Raw genomic sequence first — 12699 nt, 5'->3', positions numbered from 1 at the left:
TCAACTGGACTGTTCATGGTCACTTCAGTCTTAGTCCTCCACAGCAGGGAGTCAACCTTCTTCTCAAATACTGTACACAAACATCTGGAGATTTTATCAAGTTAAAAAAACTGAAAACTTGGTTGCTAAAAATGTCAGCGTAAAATGTGTGATGGTTTTTACAGCATATAAAGGCAAAAGGAAAAACCATATCACTGTTCTTACTGTCAAATCTACAGTTTGCGCACAAATTCATGGATAACTCATGTTTGTTTCTGTTTAGACAACATGTGTTGCCATCTTTCATCAACATTAAAAGATGTGAGATTACACGCAGTACATGTCAAACTATACTAGTAAGACTAACTGCAGTACATGTCAACCTATACTAGTAAGACTTTAACTGCAGTACATGTCAAACTATACTAGTAAGACTTTAACTGCAGTACATGTCAAACTATACTAGTAAGACTTTAACTGCAGTACATGTCAAACTATACTAGTAAGACTTTAACTGCAGTACATGTCAAACTATACGAGTAAGACTTTAACTGCAGTACATGTCAAACTATACAAGTAAGACTTTAACTGCAGTACATGTCAAACTATACTAGTAAGACTTTAACTGCAGTACATGTCAAACTATACGAGTAAGACTTTAACTGCAGTACATGTCAAACTATACGAGTAAGACTTTAACTGCAGTACATGTCAAACTATACTAGTAAGACTTTAACTGCAGTACATGTCAAACTATACAAGTAAGACTTTAACTGCAGTACATGTCAAACTATACGAGTAAGACTTTAACTGCAGTACATGTCAAACTATACAAGTAAGACTTTAACTGCAGTACATGTCAAACTATACTAGTAAGACTTTAACTGCAGTACATGTCAAACTATACGAGTAAGACTTTAACTGCAGTACATGTCAAACTATACGAGTAAGACTTTAACTGCAGTACATGTCAAACTATACGAGTAAGACTTTAACTGCAGTACATGTCAAACTATACGAGTAAGACTTTAACTGCAGTACATGTCAAACTATACGAGTAAGACTTTAACTGCAGTACATGTCAAACTATACGAGTAAGACTTTAACTGCAGTACATGTCAAACTATACAAGTAAGACTTTAACTGCAGTACATGTCAAACTATACTAGTAAGACTTTAACTGCAGTACATGTCAAACTATACTAGTAAGACTTTAACTGCAGTACATGTCAACTTATACTAGTAAGACTTTAACTGCAGGCTAGATATGACCTTGTCCTTATACGCCACGTCCTGATGACCTTGTTGTCTTGGCATCGCAACAACTGTGTAGGACTAGATCTGAGTGGTCAAAGGTGACCAGTCCAGTAGTGACTAGTTGAGATTGTCACTAAGTCGTGTTGTCTGAGGTGGAGCAGTAAGGAAGTGACAAGTTAAGATTGTCACTAAGTCATGTTGTCTGAGGTGGAGCAGTAAGGAAGTGACTAGTTGAGATTGTTACTAAGTCATGTTGTCTGAGGTGGAGCGCTAAGGAAGTGACTAGTTGAGATTGTTACTAAGTCGTGTTGTCTGAGGTGGAGCGGTAAGGAAGTGACTAGTTGAGATTGTTACTAAGTCGTGTTGTCTGAGGTGGAGCGGTAAGGAAGTGACTAGTTGAGATTGTTACTAAGTCATGTTGTCTGAGGTGGAGCAGTAAGGAAGTGACTAGTTGAGATTGTCACTAAGTCGTGTTGTCTGAGGTGGAGCAGTAAGGAAGTGACTAGTTGAGATTGTCACTAAGTCGTGTTGTCTGAGGTGGAGCAGTAAGGAAGTGACTAGTTGAGATTGTTACTAAGTCGTGTTGTCTTAGGTGGAGCAGTAAGGAAGTGACTAGTTGAGATTGTCACTAAGTCGTGTTGTCTTAGGTGGAGCAGTAAGGAAGTGACTAGTTGAGATTGTTACTAAGTGGTGTTGTCTGAGATGGAGCAGTAAGGAAGTGACTAGTTGAGATTGTTACTAAGTCGTGTTGTCTTAGGTGGAGCAGTAAGGAAGTGACTAGTTGAGATTGTTACTAAGTCGTGTTGTCTTAGGTGGAGCAGTAAGGAAGTGACTAGTTGAGATTGTTACTAAGTCGTGTTGTCTTAGGTGGAGCAGTAAGGAAGTGACTAGTTGAGATTGTTACTAAGTCGTGTTGTCTTAGGTGGAGCAGTAAGGAAGTGACTAGTTGAGATTGTTACTAAGTGGTGTTGTCTGAGATGGAGCGGTAAGGAAGTGACTAGTTGAGATTGTTACTAAGTCGTGTTGTCTGAGGTGGAGCGGTAAGGAAGTGACTAGTTGAGATTGTTACTAAGTCATGTTGTCTTAGGTGGAGCAGTAAGGAAGTGACTAGTTGAGATTGTTACTAAGTCGTGTTGTCTTAGGTGGAGCAGTAAGGAAGTGACTAGTTGAGATTGTCACTAAGTCGTGTTGTCTTAGGTGGAGCAGTAAGGAAGTGACTAGTTGAGATTGTTACTAAGTCATGTTGTCTTAGGTGGAGCAGTAAGGAAGTGACTAGTTGAGATTGTTACTAAGTCGTGTTGTCTTAGGTGGAGCAGTAAGGAAGTGACTAGTTGAGATTGTCACTAAGTCGTGTTGTCTTAGGTGGAGCGCTAAGGAAGTGACTAGTTGAGATTGTTACTAAGTCATGTTGTCTGAGGTGGAGCGCTAAGGAAGTGACTAGTTGAGATTGTCACTAAGTCATGTTGTCTGAGGTGGAGCAGTAAGGAAGTGACTAGTTGAGATTGTTACTATTGTGTTGTCTGAGGTGGAGCAGTAAGGAAGTGACTAGTTGAGATTGTCACTAAGTGGTGTCTGAGGTGGAGCAGTAAGGAAGTGACTAGTTGAGATTGTTATTAGTCGTGTTGTCTTAGGTGGAGCGGTAAGGAAGTGACTAGTTGAGATTGTTACTAAGTCATGTTGTCTGAGGTGGAGCGCTAAGGAAGTGACTAGTTGAGATTGTTACTAAGTCATGTTGTCTGAGGTGGAGCAGTAAGGAAGTGACTAGTTGAGATTGTCACTAAGTCATGTTGTCTGAGGTGGAGCAGTAAGGAAGTGACTAGTTGAGATTGTTACTAAGTCATGTTGTCTGAGGTGGAGCAGTAAGGAAGTGACTAGTTGGGGAAGTAGACAAGCAGCAGCAAATGGCACAGATTGGTGGAACGTCCAAAGAAAAGAAAAGTTTCATTCTTTGAGAAAGAGAAAATGTCAGCCAAGTGAACTTAAGCCCCTCCCCTTCAGTGTTGTACATTACAGGAAAAGAAAAAAGTCTTTTCACCACAAGTTGGCGCCTTCAGTCCGTTTCCATGGTGAGGGTGGTGCTGTTGTCAGTGCGCGGCGTGGCGTCAGCGGAGGAGGAGGAGGAGGAGGAGGCGGTGCTTGTGCTGGGGGCGGCCAGGGAAGGTTTCCTCATCTTGTCTTGTCGATGGTAGAACAGCACATAGGCCGCGTTGGTCTAGGCAACAACATGGAGGTCATAGGTCACTTCAGCTGATTAGTGTGTGTGTGTGTGTGTGTGTGTGTGTGTGTGTGTGTGTGTGTGTGTGTCCTCACCATGATCTGGTCCTCCCTGGCGTACGTCACCTTGCTGTCATCAAAGTAGTACCACTGACCGTTGTCCTTGTTGCGTGCATAGCTGGTGTCTGCGCACACACACACACACACACACACACACACACACACACACACACACACACACTACATGAGTCCACGTGGGACTAATGAGGACCTGGACTAGTCTTACAGTGTCCGTCTCGCAGTCCTCCGTAGTGGTTGGACACAGCTATGAGGTCATAGTGGCTGGGCGGCTCCCCACTGGACAAGTTCTTCCTCAGGAGACAAGCTGAGAAGTCCAAGTTCCTGCAAGACATAACGAGTCAGAGTGGACATCTCACAACATCAGCAAGTTTACATAAATGTGAAATAAGGCTGAACCGACACGTCGACATAGTCGACGTCATCGGTTACGTAAATACGTCGACGCCGTTTTTATGCTTCGACGCGTCGCATATTTACGTCACACTGCCGTCATGGCGGAGCGCAAAGCAGACGATGCGAGCAAGGGAAAAAAGCACGCCAAAAGTCGTCAAAAGTGTGGGAGTATTTCAATAAACGGCCTAATAATGTTGTAGCGGTGAACAGCTGTCTCGTCAGCTGACGCGCGAGCTCGCAACCGTGGCTGCTTAGCAACCAGCCAAACCCCACTTAATAAAATTATATTTGATCTTAGAGCACATCCGCATCCCTATTCACCTAGGCAACCCCAGGAAATGTATATCATTCGGCATTATTTCGGCCAGTCGGCTTATAAAATCAGAGCCGATCAGTTTACGTTCACGCGCAGGTATAACGCGGCGCGCTCCCGTCTCATCTGCTGGTGCGCGAGCCCGGTAATTAGACAGCTTTGTCAAATCAAGGAGTACAAAAGACGCCAGCGCAGAGTGGAAAAAGGTTTAGTTCATTACAGATAACCCAGAGTTGTGACAAAAGTATGTAAGATTTAATATTTCTCTTCGTGGGTGTGGCGCACCTGTTGCGCTGGTGAGATGGGGGGGGGGGGGTTGTGTGCATGTAGCGTGCTTAGTCTGGAGGCTAAATACACACAGTGTGTTATGTAACTGTTGTTTAGTGTTGATATTCTTTGCTTAGTTTGATAAATGTTGGAGCAGTTTGCTTCATCAGGAGGGTGAAGTCGCTCAATTTAAAGTGTTGGATTTAACTGTGTTGGTGAGGGCGTAGAAAAAGGGGCATTTTTCTACCAGTAGACAGCGTTTAAGATTGAGTGTTTCACTGCTAAATTAATAATATATTTATATTGAATATGGATTTTAAATATGTATCTAAATAGGTGGTTAATTGGTTAGGTATTTATGTATTTGCATATTGGGTTTTCTGCTGCATTTATCTATTGTGTTTCTGGTGTTAAATGTATTTTATATGTATCTTGGTGCATTTATGTTGAGACAATTTATTTAAAATCTGTTTTAACTTAAAGGGAAAAGATGTGTCCATTTTCTTGCACTTGTTTAATGGTTAAGAGTTTGATAGCCTAATTAATAATTGTAAATTATGGGATTGACAATTGATTGATTTTTTACAGCATGTTAATCTTGTGGTGTTTTGTCCTTAAAGGTTTTTCACCTACTAAAGAAGCTAAAGGCTACTAAAGACAGCTAATGACAGCTAAAGAAACTAAAGTCTATTAACACTGCTAAAGACTGCTAAAAAGACTAAAGAAGAAAAAAGAATCTGTTTCTTCGTTGGAAAAACTGTTGCAAACTAAAGGAAAATAAAAGGAAAAAGTAACTACGGTCTGGTCTTTTGAGTGAAATCCAGAAGCCACATTCAGCATTGGTACATCCCTTCAAGTGTGGGATAAGCACAGCGAAAAAAGCAAAACACTTGACAGTTGTTGTATGCACACTGTGTCGAGCGGAAATGGCCTATCATAGCAGCACAACGGCTATGAAGGAACATTTGAAAAGAAAACACCCGACAGCGTTCTTGCCATCACCATCAACTAGTCAATCGTCCGCGTGAGTATACGTTGTCATCATTACACAAAAACATGAATGTGTCATTTGTATCTGCGTTGTAAATTCATAAACTAAAACACTGTTTCGCTCTGAGAGGCGCGTTTGGCGTGCCTGTTCAGTGTTTACAAAGACGCGCTCCTCTTTAACGCTAACGTTAATTAGTTGTGCAAATACCTTTTACAACATTAACAGTTACATATACTATGTACAAACCAACAATTAACTTTCACTTTAATCATACTATCATTGTTGTGTTATTAAGCAAAATAAGCAATACTTTTACTTTTGTTGAAATGTTTACACTGTTACAGAATATTTCCTTTTGCACTTTTTTGTATTGGATGTTTATCTTTATTTTTGCACATTTTAAAGCAAAATAAGCAATACTTTTACTTTAGAAATGCTTATACGATTGCAGAATTTTAAGATTTGCACTGGATGTTTACTTTTATATTTGCACATTAAAAAGCAAATAAGCTACTTTTAATTTTGTTAAATGTTAAAAGTTTTAAATGTTTACATTGTTACAGAATATTTTGTCATGTTGTTGTCAATGTTGACTGAGTGGCCATACTTTTTTTTTGTAAATAAAAGTCATGCCTTTTGAAAAAAAATAGCCAACATTTATTTTTTCATCTTCATTTTATATAAAGAAATAATCGGTAAAAGGAAAAATAATCTATAGATTAATCGAAAAAATAATCTATAGATTAACCGATTAATCGAAAAAAAAAAAAAAGCTATAGATTAATCGATAGAAAAATAATCGTTAGCTGCAGCCTTAATGTGAAATGTTGTCATCGTGAGGAAGGAACTTTTGCTTGTGAAATTATCTTCTTCAACTAAACAATGTGGAGGAACTAGAAAGATAAAGCTAGCAAGAACAATCATACACACACAACACATGTCATCTGTTGTGTTGTTGTGAACGACATCATGGATGTAACATCAATGTACAAACAATCAACCTATCATCTATAAAAGTAATAGGACTTTGTTGGAATAAAGGAGACACAGATCACCTGAGGGGGAAGTCTCACCTGAGGGGGAAGTCTCACCTGAGGGGGAAGTCCACGATGGTGTCCAGCTTCTCTCTGGTGAACTTGGTGTAGGAGAACCTCTTCAAATGTATGATGAGGACCTCTGGCAGAGACCACAGGTCCAGTTTCTTGGTGGCCAGCTGGTGCTTCTTACACACAGGACAGTACCTGACACACACACACACACATTAGAAGGGTGTGTGTGTGTGTTTTCTTGTATTTCTAGCCTTCTTGAGACATGAAGAAGGAAAAGTATCTTCCATATGAGGAGGTGTGAAGAAGTGATAAGATTGCATCTAGTAGACTGGTGTGTGGTCAACATGAGGGTGGACCCAAAAAGGAAAGATTTTTCACATGGACTGTGTGTCGCTTTTAAAAGTGCTCCCCCTCTGGTCAACATATGAAATAACAAGTGTGTGTAAGAAATTGAAATGCGGCCTCTTGGCCAAATAATCAAATAAATATGTATACAGAGAACATACTTTAATAACTTGAAGTAAATAATGAAGATTAATTACAAACAGAACATTAAAAAAAAGAACTAAAAGTAGTCTTTTTCTCACATTGTGTCGACTTTTCTCTTATTAAATTGGGAACAATTTCTCACATTTTTTCTGTTTCTGTAATATTGCCATATTTTGTCATAAAATTATGACTTAATGTAAAACAATTACTTTTTCATGCAAAATGGTGACTTGTCATAAAATTCTGACTTTTATCACAATATTGCCCTTTTTTTTGTTCTTGTAAAACTGACATTTTTTGAGTAAAATGATTTTGCCAAGTAAAATTCTGATTATTATTATAGTATCGCCAACATTTTTAAAATGGTGACTTTTGTCAAGTAAAATTACGACTCTTTTCATAAAACTGTCAACATTTTAAGCTTTTCTTGTAAAACTGCGACTGTTGTTGAGTAAAATTGCAACTTTTATCATAATATTGCACAAATGTTCAGTTTTTCTTGTAACATTTTGACTTGTGTTGAGTAAAATGAGGACTTTTATTATAATACTGACAACATTCTCACTTTTTCTTGTGAAATTCCAACTCATTTTTCCCAACAAGCATAGTATGTATATTTTATTCATGTTGTAAATACACTTCTTTATACATCTACAAAGGCTGGTCCTGAAGTGGTAGACATTTTTCTCAAGAAGGTAAAAAATACGTGCGTGCGTGCGTGCGTGTGTGCATGTGGTGTGTGTGTGTGTGTGTGTGTGTGTGTACCAGGGGTTCTCCTCCTCCAGGGTCTCCACAGTGGTGAAGAGCTGGATGCAGTCCTGCATGGGCACGGTGGTGTGCTGCAGAGGAACATCCATGCTGCTGTGCTTGACGTACTTCTGCAGGGGAAGCAGGACATGACACCTTCACACCTTCACACCACACTGCCACCATGCAACACAACACAACACCCACCTCCGCCTCGTTTTCATTGTAGAATCTCTTCTTCATGTCGGCGTCCCAGTCCAGCGCCACGTACGGCTGGGCTGCTCACACGTGAAGGAAAAGATCCATGTTAAAAAGAGAAGGTGTGTTTCTGCATTTGCCACTAAAAAGAATGTGAGGATTGAAAATAAATACACATTTGACCCTTTCATTAGCGTTTTGCGTCCCAAAGTCAATCCATCCAAGTTTGATCAAACTAAAGTCAAATGATCTGTGCAACAATAAACCATAACCATATGGACAAGTGATTGCCATGTCACATGTTTGATTTTGTTCAATTCTACATCATATTTGTTTTATTCTGCTATTTGCCTCTTAAGACCCAACAGTAAACTTGGTAAGTCATGTTAGCTCTAAACTCAACTCAACTCTAAACTCAACTCAACTCTAAACTCAACTTTTGTTTTTTCAAATAAGAATCAATAGGAGAACTGAATCGTTAAGCAGAATCCAAAGTAATGGGAAATGGAAACATCTTATCAATATGACTCACTACATGCATATAATATGACTCACTACATACATATAATATGACTCACTACATGCATACAATATGACTCACTACATACGTATAATATGACTTACTACATTCATATAATATGACTCACTACATACATATGATATGACTCACTACATACATATAATATGACTCACTACATAATTATAATATGACTCACGACATACATATAATATGACTCACTACATGCATACAATATGACTCACTACATACGTATAATATGACTTACTACATTCATATAATATGACTCACTACATACATATGATATGACTCACTACATACATATAATATGACTCACTACATAATTATAATATGACTCACGACATACATATAATATGACTCACTACATGCATATAATGACTCACTACATGCATATAATGACTCACTACATGCATATAATATGACTCACTACATGCATATAATATGACTCACTACATACATATAATATGACTCACTACATGCATACAATATGACTCACTACATACATATAATATGACTCACTACATACATATGATATGACTCACTACATACATATAATATGACTCACTACATAATTATAATATGACTCACGACATACATATAATATGACTCACTACATGCATATAATGACTCACTACATGCATATAATGACTCACTACATGCATATATGACTCACTACATGCGTATATGACTTACTACATACATATAATATGACTCACTACATACATATAATATGACTCACTACATGCATATAATATGACTCACTACATACATATGACTCACTACATGCATATAATATGACTCACTACATGCATATAATATGACTCACTACATACATATGACTCACTACATGCATATAATATGACTCACTACATACATATAATATGACTCACTACATACATATAGTATCACTCACTACATACATATAATATGACTCACTACATACATATAATATGACTCACTACATACATATAATATGACTCACTACATACATATAATATGACTCACTACATACATATAATATGACTCACTACATGCATATAATATGACTCACTACATACATATGACTCACTACATGCATATAATATGACTCACTACATACATATAATATGACTCACTACATACATATAGTATCACTCACTACATACATATAATATGACTCACTACATACATATAATATGACTCACTACATACATATAATATGACTCACTACATACATATAATATGACTCACTACATACATATAATATGACTCACTACATGCATATAATATGACTCACTACATACATATAATATGACTCACTACTTATAAGAAACGTGCTGTTGTGTTGTAGTTGGTGTACTTGCAGGTGTGCTGTTGTGTTGTAGTTGGTGTAGTTGGTGTACTCGCAGGTGTGCTGTTGTGTTGTATTTGGTGTACTCCCAGGTGTGATGTTGTGTTGTATTTGGTGTACTCCCAGGTGTGCTGTTGTGGTGTACTGGCAGGTGTGCTGTTGTGGTGTACTCACAGCTGAAGGACATGTCAGGGCCCATGTCTCTCTCAGTGCCGTTACAGTTGACAGCCTGGATGGTGAACAGACGATTCTTCTTCTTCTTGGCTCTGGTCTTGGCTCCTCCCTTGTTGGCAGGTGGGCTGGGTGGACACGCCTCCTCCTGCTTCTTGTCATCTTCAGCGGCGTCACACTGCGATGTCGGAGGTTCCACCGCCGTCGCCTCGTCGCCGCTCGCCTCGCCGCGGGCGTGGATGTGACCGAGGGTGGGGCTGGCGTCGCCGCTGCAGATGAGCTTGGTCGTGGCGTGACACGCGGCGTTGTGGACGTCGCCCTCCGCCGGGGGGGCCCGCAGGTGCTCAGGGTGGAGCTCTGGGGGAGGGGCCACGTCCTCATGGCGGTTGTTCCCCGGCCCGTCTGCACGGCACGCCTCCGTGCGGGAGGGTCCTGCCTGCGCCGTGTCCTCCTGCTCGTCATCTGTAACAACAGGAAGTGAGGTCATCACATTGTCCCTAGGTGAAGGATTTAAACCCCGCCTTTCACCCAGAGTGACCTGGGATAGGCTCCAGCTTACCCTAACCCTATAGAGCAGCGGTGCCCATTAGAGCTAGTGGTGGATGGTGGTCAGTCCATCACTAGTCAGGCATTTGAAAAATACACCTCAAATGAGCCATCATAAATGGTGACTTTGGTCACGTGATTGACATCAACAACACCCGAGGGTCTTGTGAGGTGACGCTGGCCGCTGCCACATTATTATTAAGAAAAAATGACCGACAGTAAGGCCAGAAACACTTTTGATTTCAACCTGCCATCAAAACTCTAAAGACTGACCCCACAGATCCTGTCTTCACAATAAAAGCCCTGCTCCATCCTGCCTGCGCTAACAAAATAAGAGTCTCAGAAAGCTGGCGCACACAAGCTAGCAAGCTACGGAGTTTGTATTTCTTGTAAAGTGCATAAAAAGGAGAATGGAAGATGGACAAACTATCATGTGGTATTAGACAGAAAGGAGGACTTTTTTCTCCTCCATTTGAGAATGTGGAGGTTATCATCACTACTGTCTGATTCTATGTGGAGGTTATCATCACTACTGTCTGATTCTATGTGGAGGTTATCATCACTACTGTCTGATTCCATGTGGAGGTTATCATCACTACTGTCTGATTCTATGTGGAGGTTATCATCACTACTGTCTGATTCTATGTGGAGGTTATCATCACTACTGTCTGATTCTATGTGGAGGTTATCATCACTACTGTCTGATTCTATGTGGAGGTTATCATCACTACTGTCTGATTCTATGTGGAGGTTATCATCACTACTGTCTGATTCTATGTGGAGGTTATCATCACTACTGTCTGATTCCATGTGGAGGTTATCATCACTACTGTCTGATTCTATGTGGAGGTTATCATCACTACTGTCTGATTCTATGTGGAGGTTATCATCACTACTGTCTGATTCCATGTGGAGGTTATCATCACTACTGTCTGATTCTATGTGGAGGTTATCATCACTACTGTCTGATTACCATCAATGCAAGTCATCACAATCATATCAACGTTTACTATATTGCCAAAAGTATTTGGCCACCTGCCTTGACTCACATATGAAGTTGAAGTGCCATCCCATTCCTAACCCATAGGGGTCAATATGACCTTTTGCAGCTATTACAGCTTCAACTCTTCTGGGAAGGCTGTCCACAAGGTTGTGGAGTGTGTTTATATCTTCTGGGAAGGCTGTCCACAAGGTTGTGGAGTGTGTTTATATCTTCTGGGAAGGCTGTCCACAAGGTTGTGGAGTGTGTTTATAGCAATTTTCCACCATTCTTCCAAAAGCGCATTGGGGAGGTCATACACTGATGTTGGTGGAGAAGGCCTGGCTCTCAGTCTCATCCCAAAGGTGTTCTGTGGGGTTCAGGTCAGGACTCTGTGCAGGCCAGTCAAGTTCATCCACACCAGACTCTGTCATCCATGTCTTTATGGACCTTGCTTTGTGCACTGGTGCACAGTCATGTTGGAAGAGGAAGGGGCCCGCTCCAAACTGTTCCCACAAGGTTGGGAGCATGGAATTGTCCAAAATGTTTTGCTATCCTGGAGCATTCAAAGTTCCCTTCACTGGAACTAAGGGGCCAAGCCCAACTCCTGAAAAACAACCCCACACCATAATTCCTCCTCCACCAAATTTCACACTGGGCACAATGCAGTCCGAAATGTAGTGTTCTCCTGGCAACCTCCAGACCCAGACTGGTCCCTCAGATTGCCAGATGGAAAAGTGTGACTCATCAGTCCAGAGAAGGTGTGTCCACTGCTCTAGAGTCCAGTGCTTTACACCACTGCATCCCACGCTTTGCATTGGGCTTGCTGATGTTTGGCTTAGATGCAGCTGTTCGGCCATGGAAACCCATGCTCTCTGCGTACTGTACGTGGGCTAATTGGAAGGTGACATGTAGTTTTGAGCTCTGTAGCAAGTGACTGTGCAGAAAGTCTTTGCACTATGCTGACCTCTCTGTCACTTTACCTGGCCTACCACTTGGTGGCTGAGTTGCTGTTGTTCCCAAACTCTTCACTTTCCTTAGAATAAAGTTGACTTTGGAATATTTAGGAGCCAGGAATTTCAGGACTGGATTTGTTGCACAGGTGGCATCCTATGACAGTTCCATGCTGGAAATCACTGAGAGCGGCCCATTCTTTC

The 12699-nt window shown here is 40.5% G+C and overlaps 2 protein-coding genes across 4 annotated transcripts in view; one reads left to right on the top strand and one right to left on the bottom strand.

Annotated features, from left to right (window-relative positions):
• The window catches only part of LOC133573189 (ER membrane protein complex subunit 3), a 34062-nt gene extending 25801 nt beyond the window's left edge, over positions 1-8261 (top strand). The window contains exon 10 of the mRNA XM_072914755.1: positions 7802-8261. The gene's annotated coding sequence lies outside the window, so the exon portion shown is untranslated. The remainder of the gene's footprint in view (positions 1-7801) is intronic.
• usp11 (ubiquitin specific peptidase 11) overlaps positions 2867-12699 on the bottom strand; it is a 41901-nt gene continuing 32068 nt past the window's right edge. For all 3 annotated transcript variants that reach the window (XM_072914751.1, XM_061926032.2, XM_061926034.2), the window contains exons 15-21: positions 10021-10479; positions 7988-8058; positions 7799-7911; positions 6587-6736; positions 3737-3852; positions 3547-3635; positions 2867-3448 (exon numbers count right to left, since the gene is read on the bottom strand). In XM_072914751.1, coding sequence (XP_072770852.1) covers positions 3287-3448; positions 3547-3635; positions 3737-3852; positions 6587-6736; positions 7799-7911; positions 7988-8058; positions 10021-10479 — 1160 coding nt within the window. In that variant the 3' untranslated portion in view covers positions 2867-3286. The remainder of the gene's footprint in view (positions 3449-3546; positions 3636-3736; positions 3853-6586; positions 6737-7798; positions 7912-7987; positions 8059-10020; positions 10480-12699) is intronic.

Source organism: Nerophis lumbriciformis, linkage group LG01, assembly GCF_033978685.3.
Source record: "Nerophis lumbriciformis linkage group LG01, RoL_Nlum_v2.1, whole genome shotgun sequence".
Lineage (NCBI taxonomy): Eukaryota > Metazoa > Chordata > Actinopteri > Syngnathiformes > Syngnathidae > Nerophis > Nerophis lumbriciformis.
The sequence above is the reverse complement of the archived record's forward strand: the minus strand, read 5'-3'. Positions and strand labels throughout refer to the sequence as shown.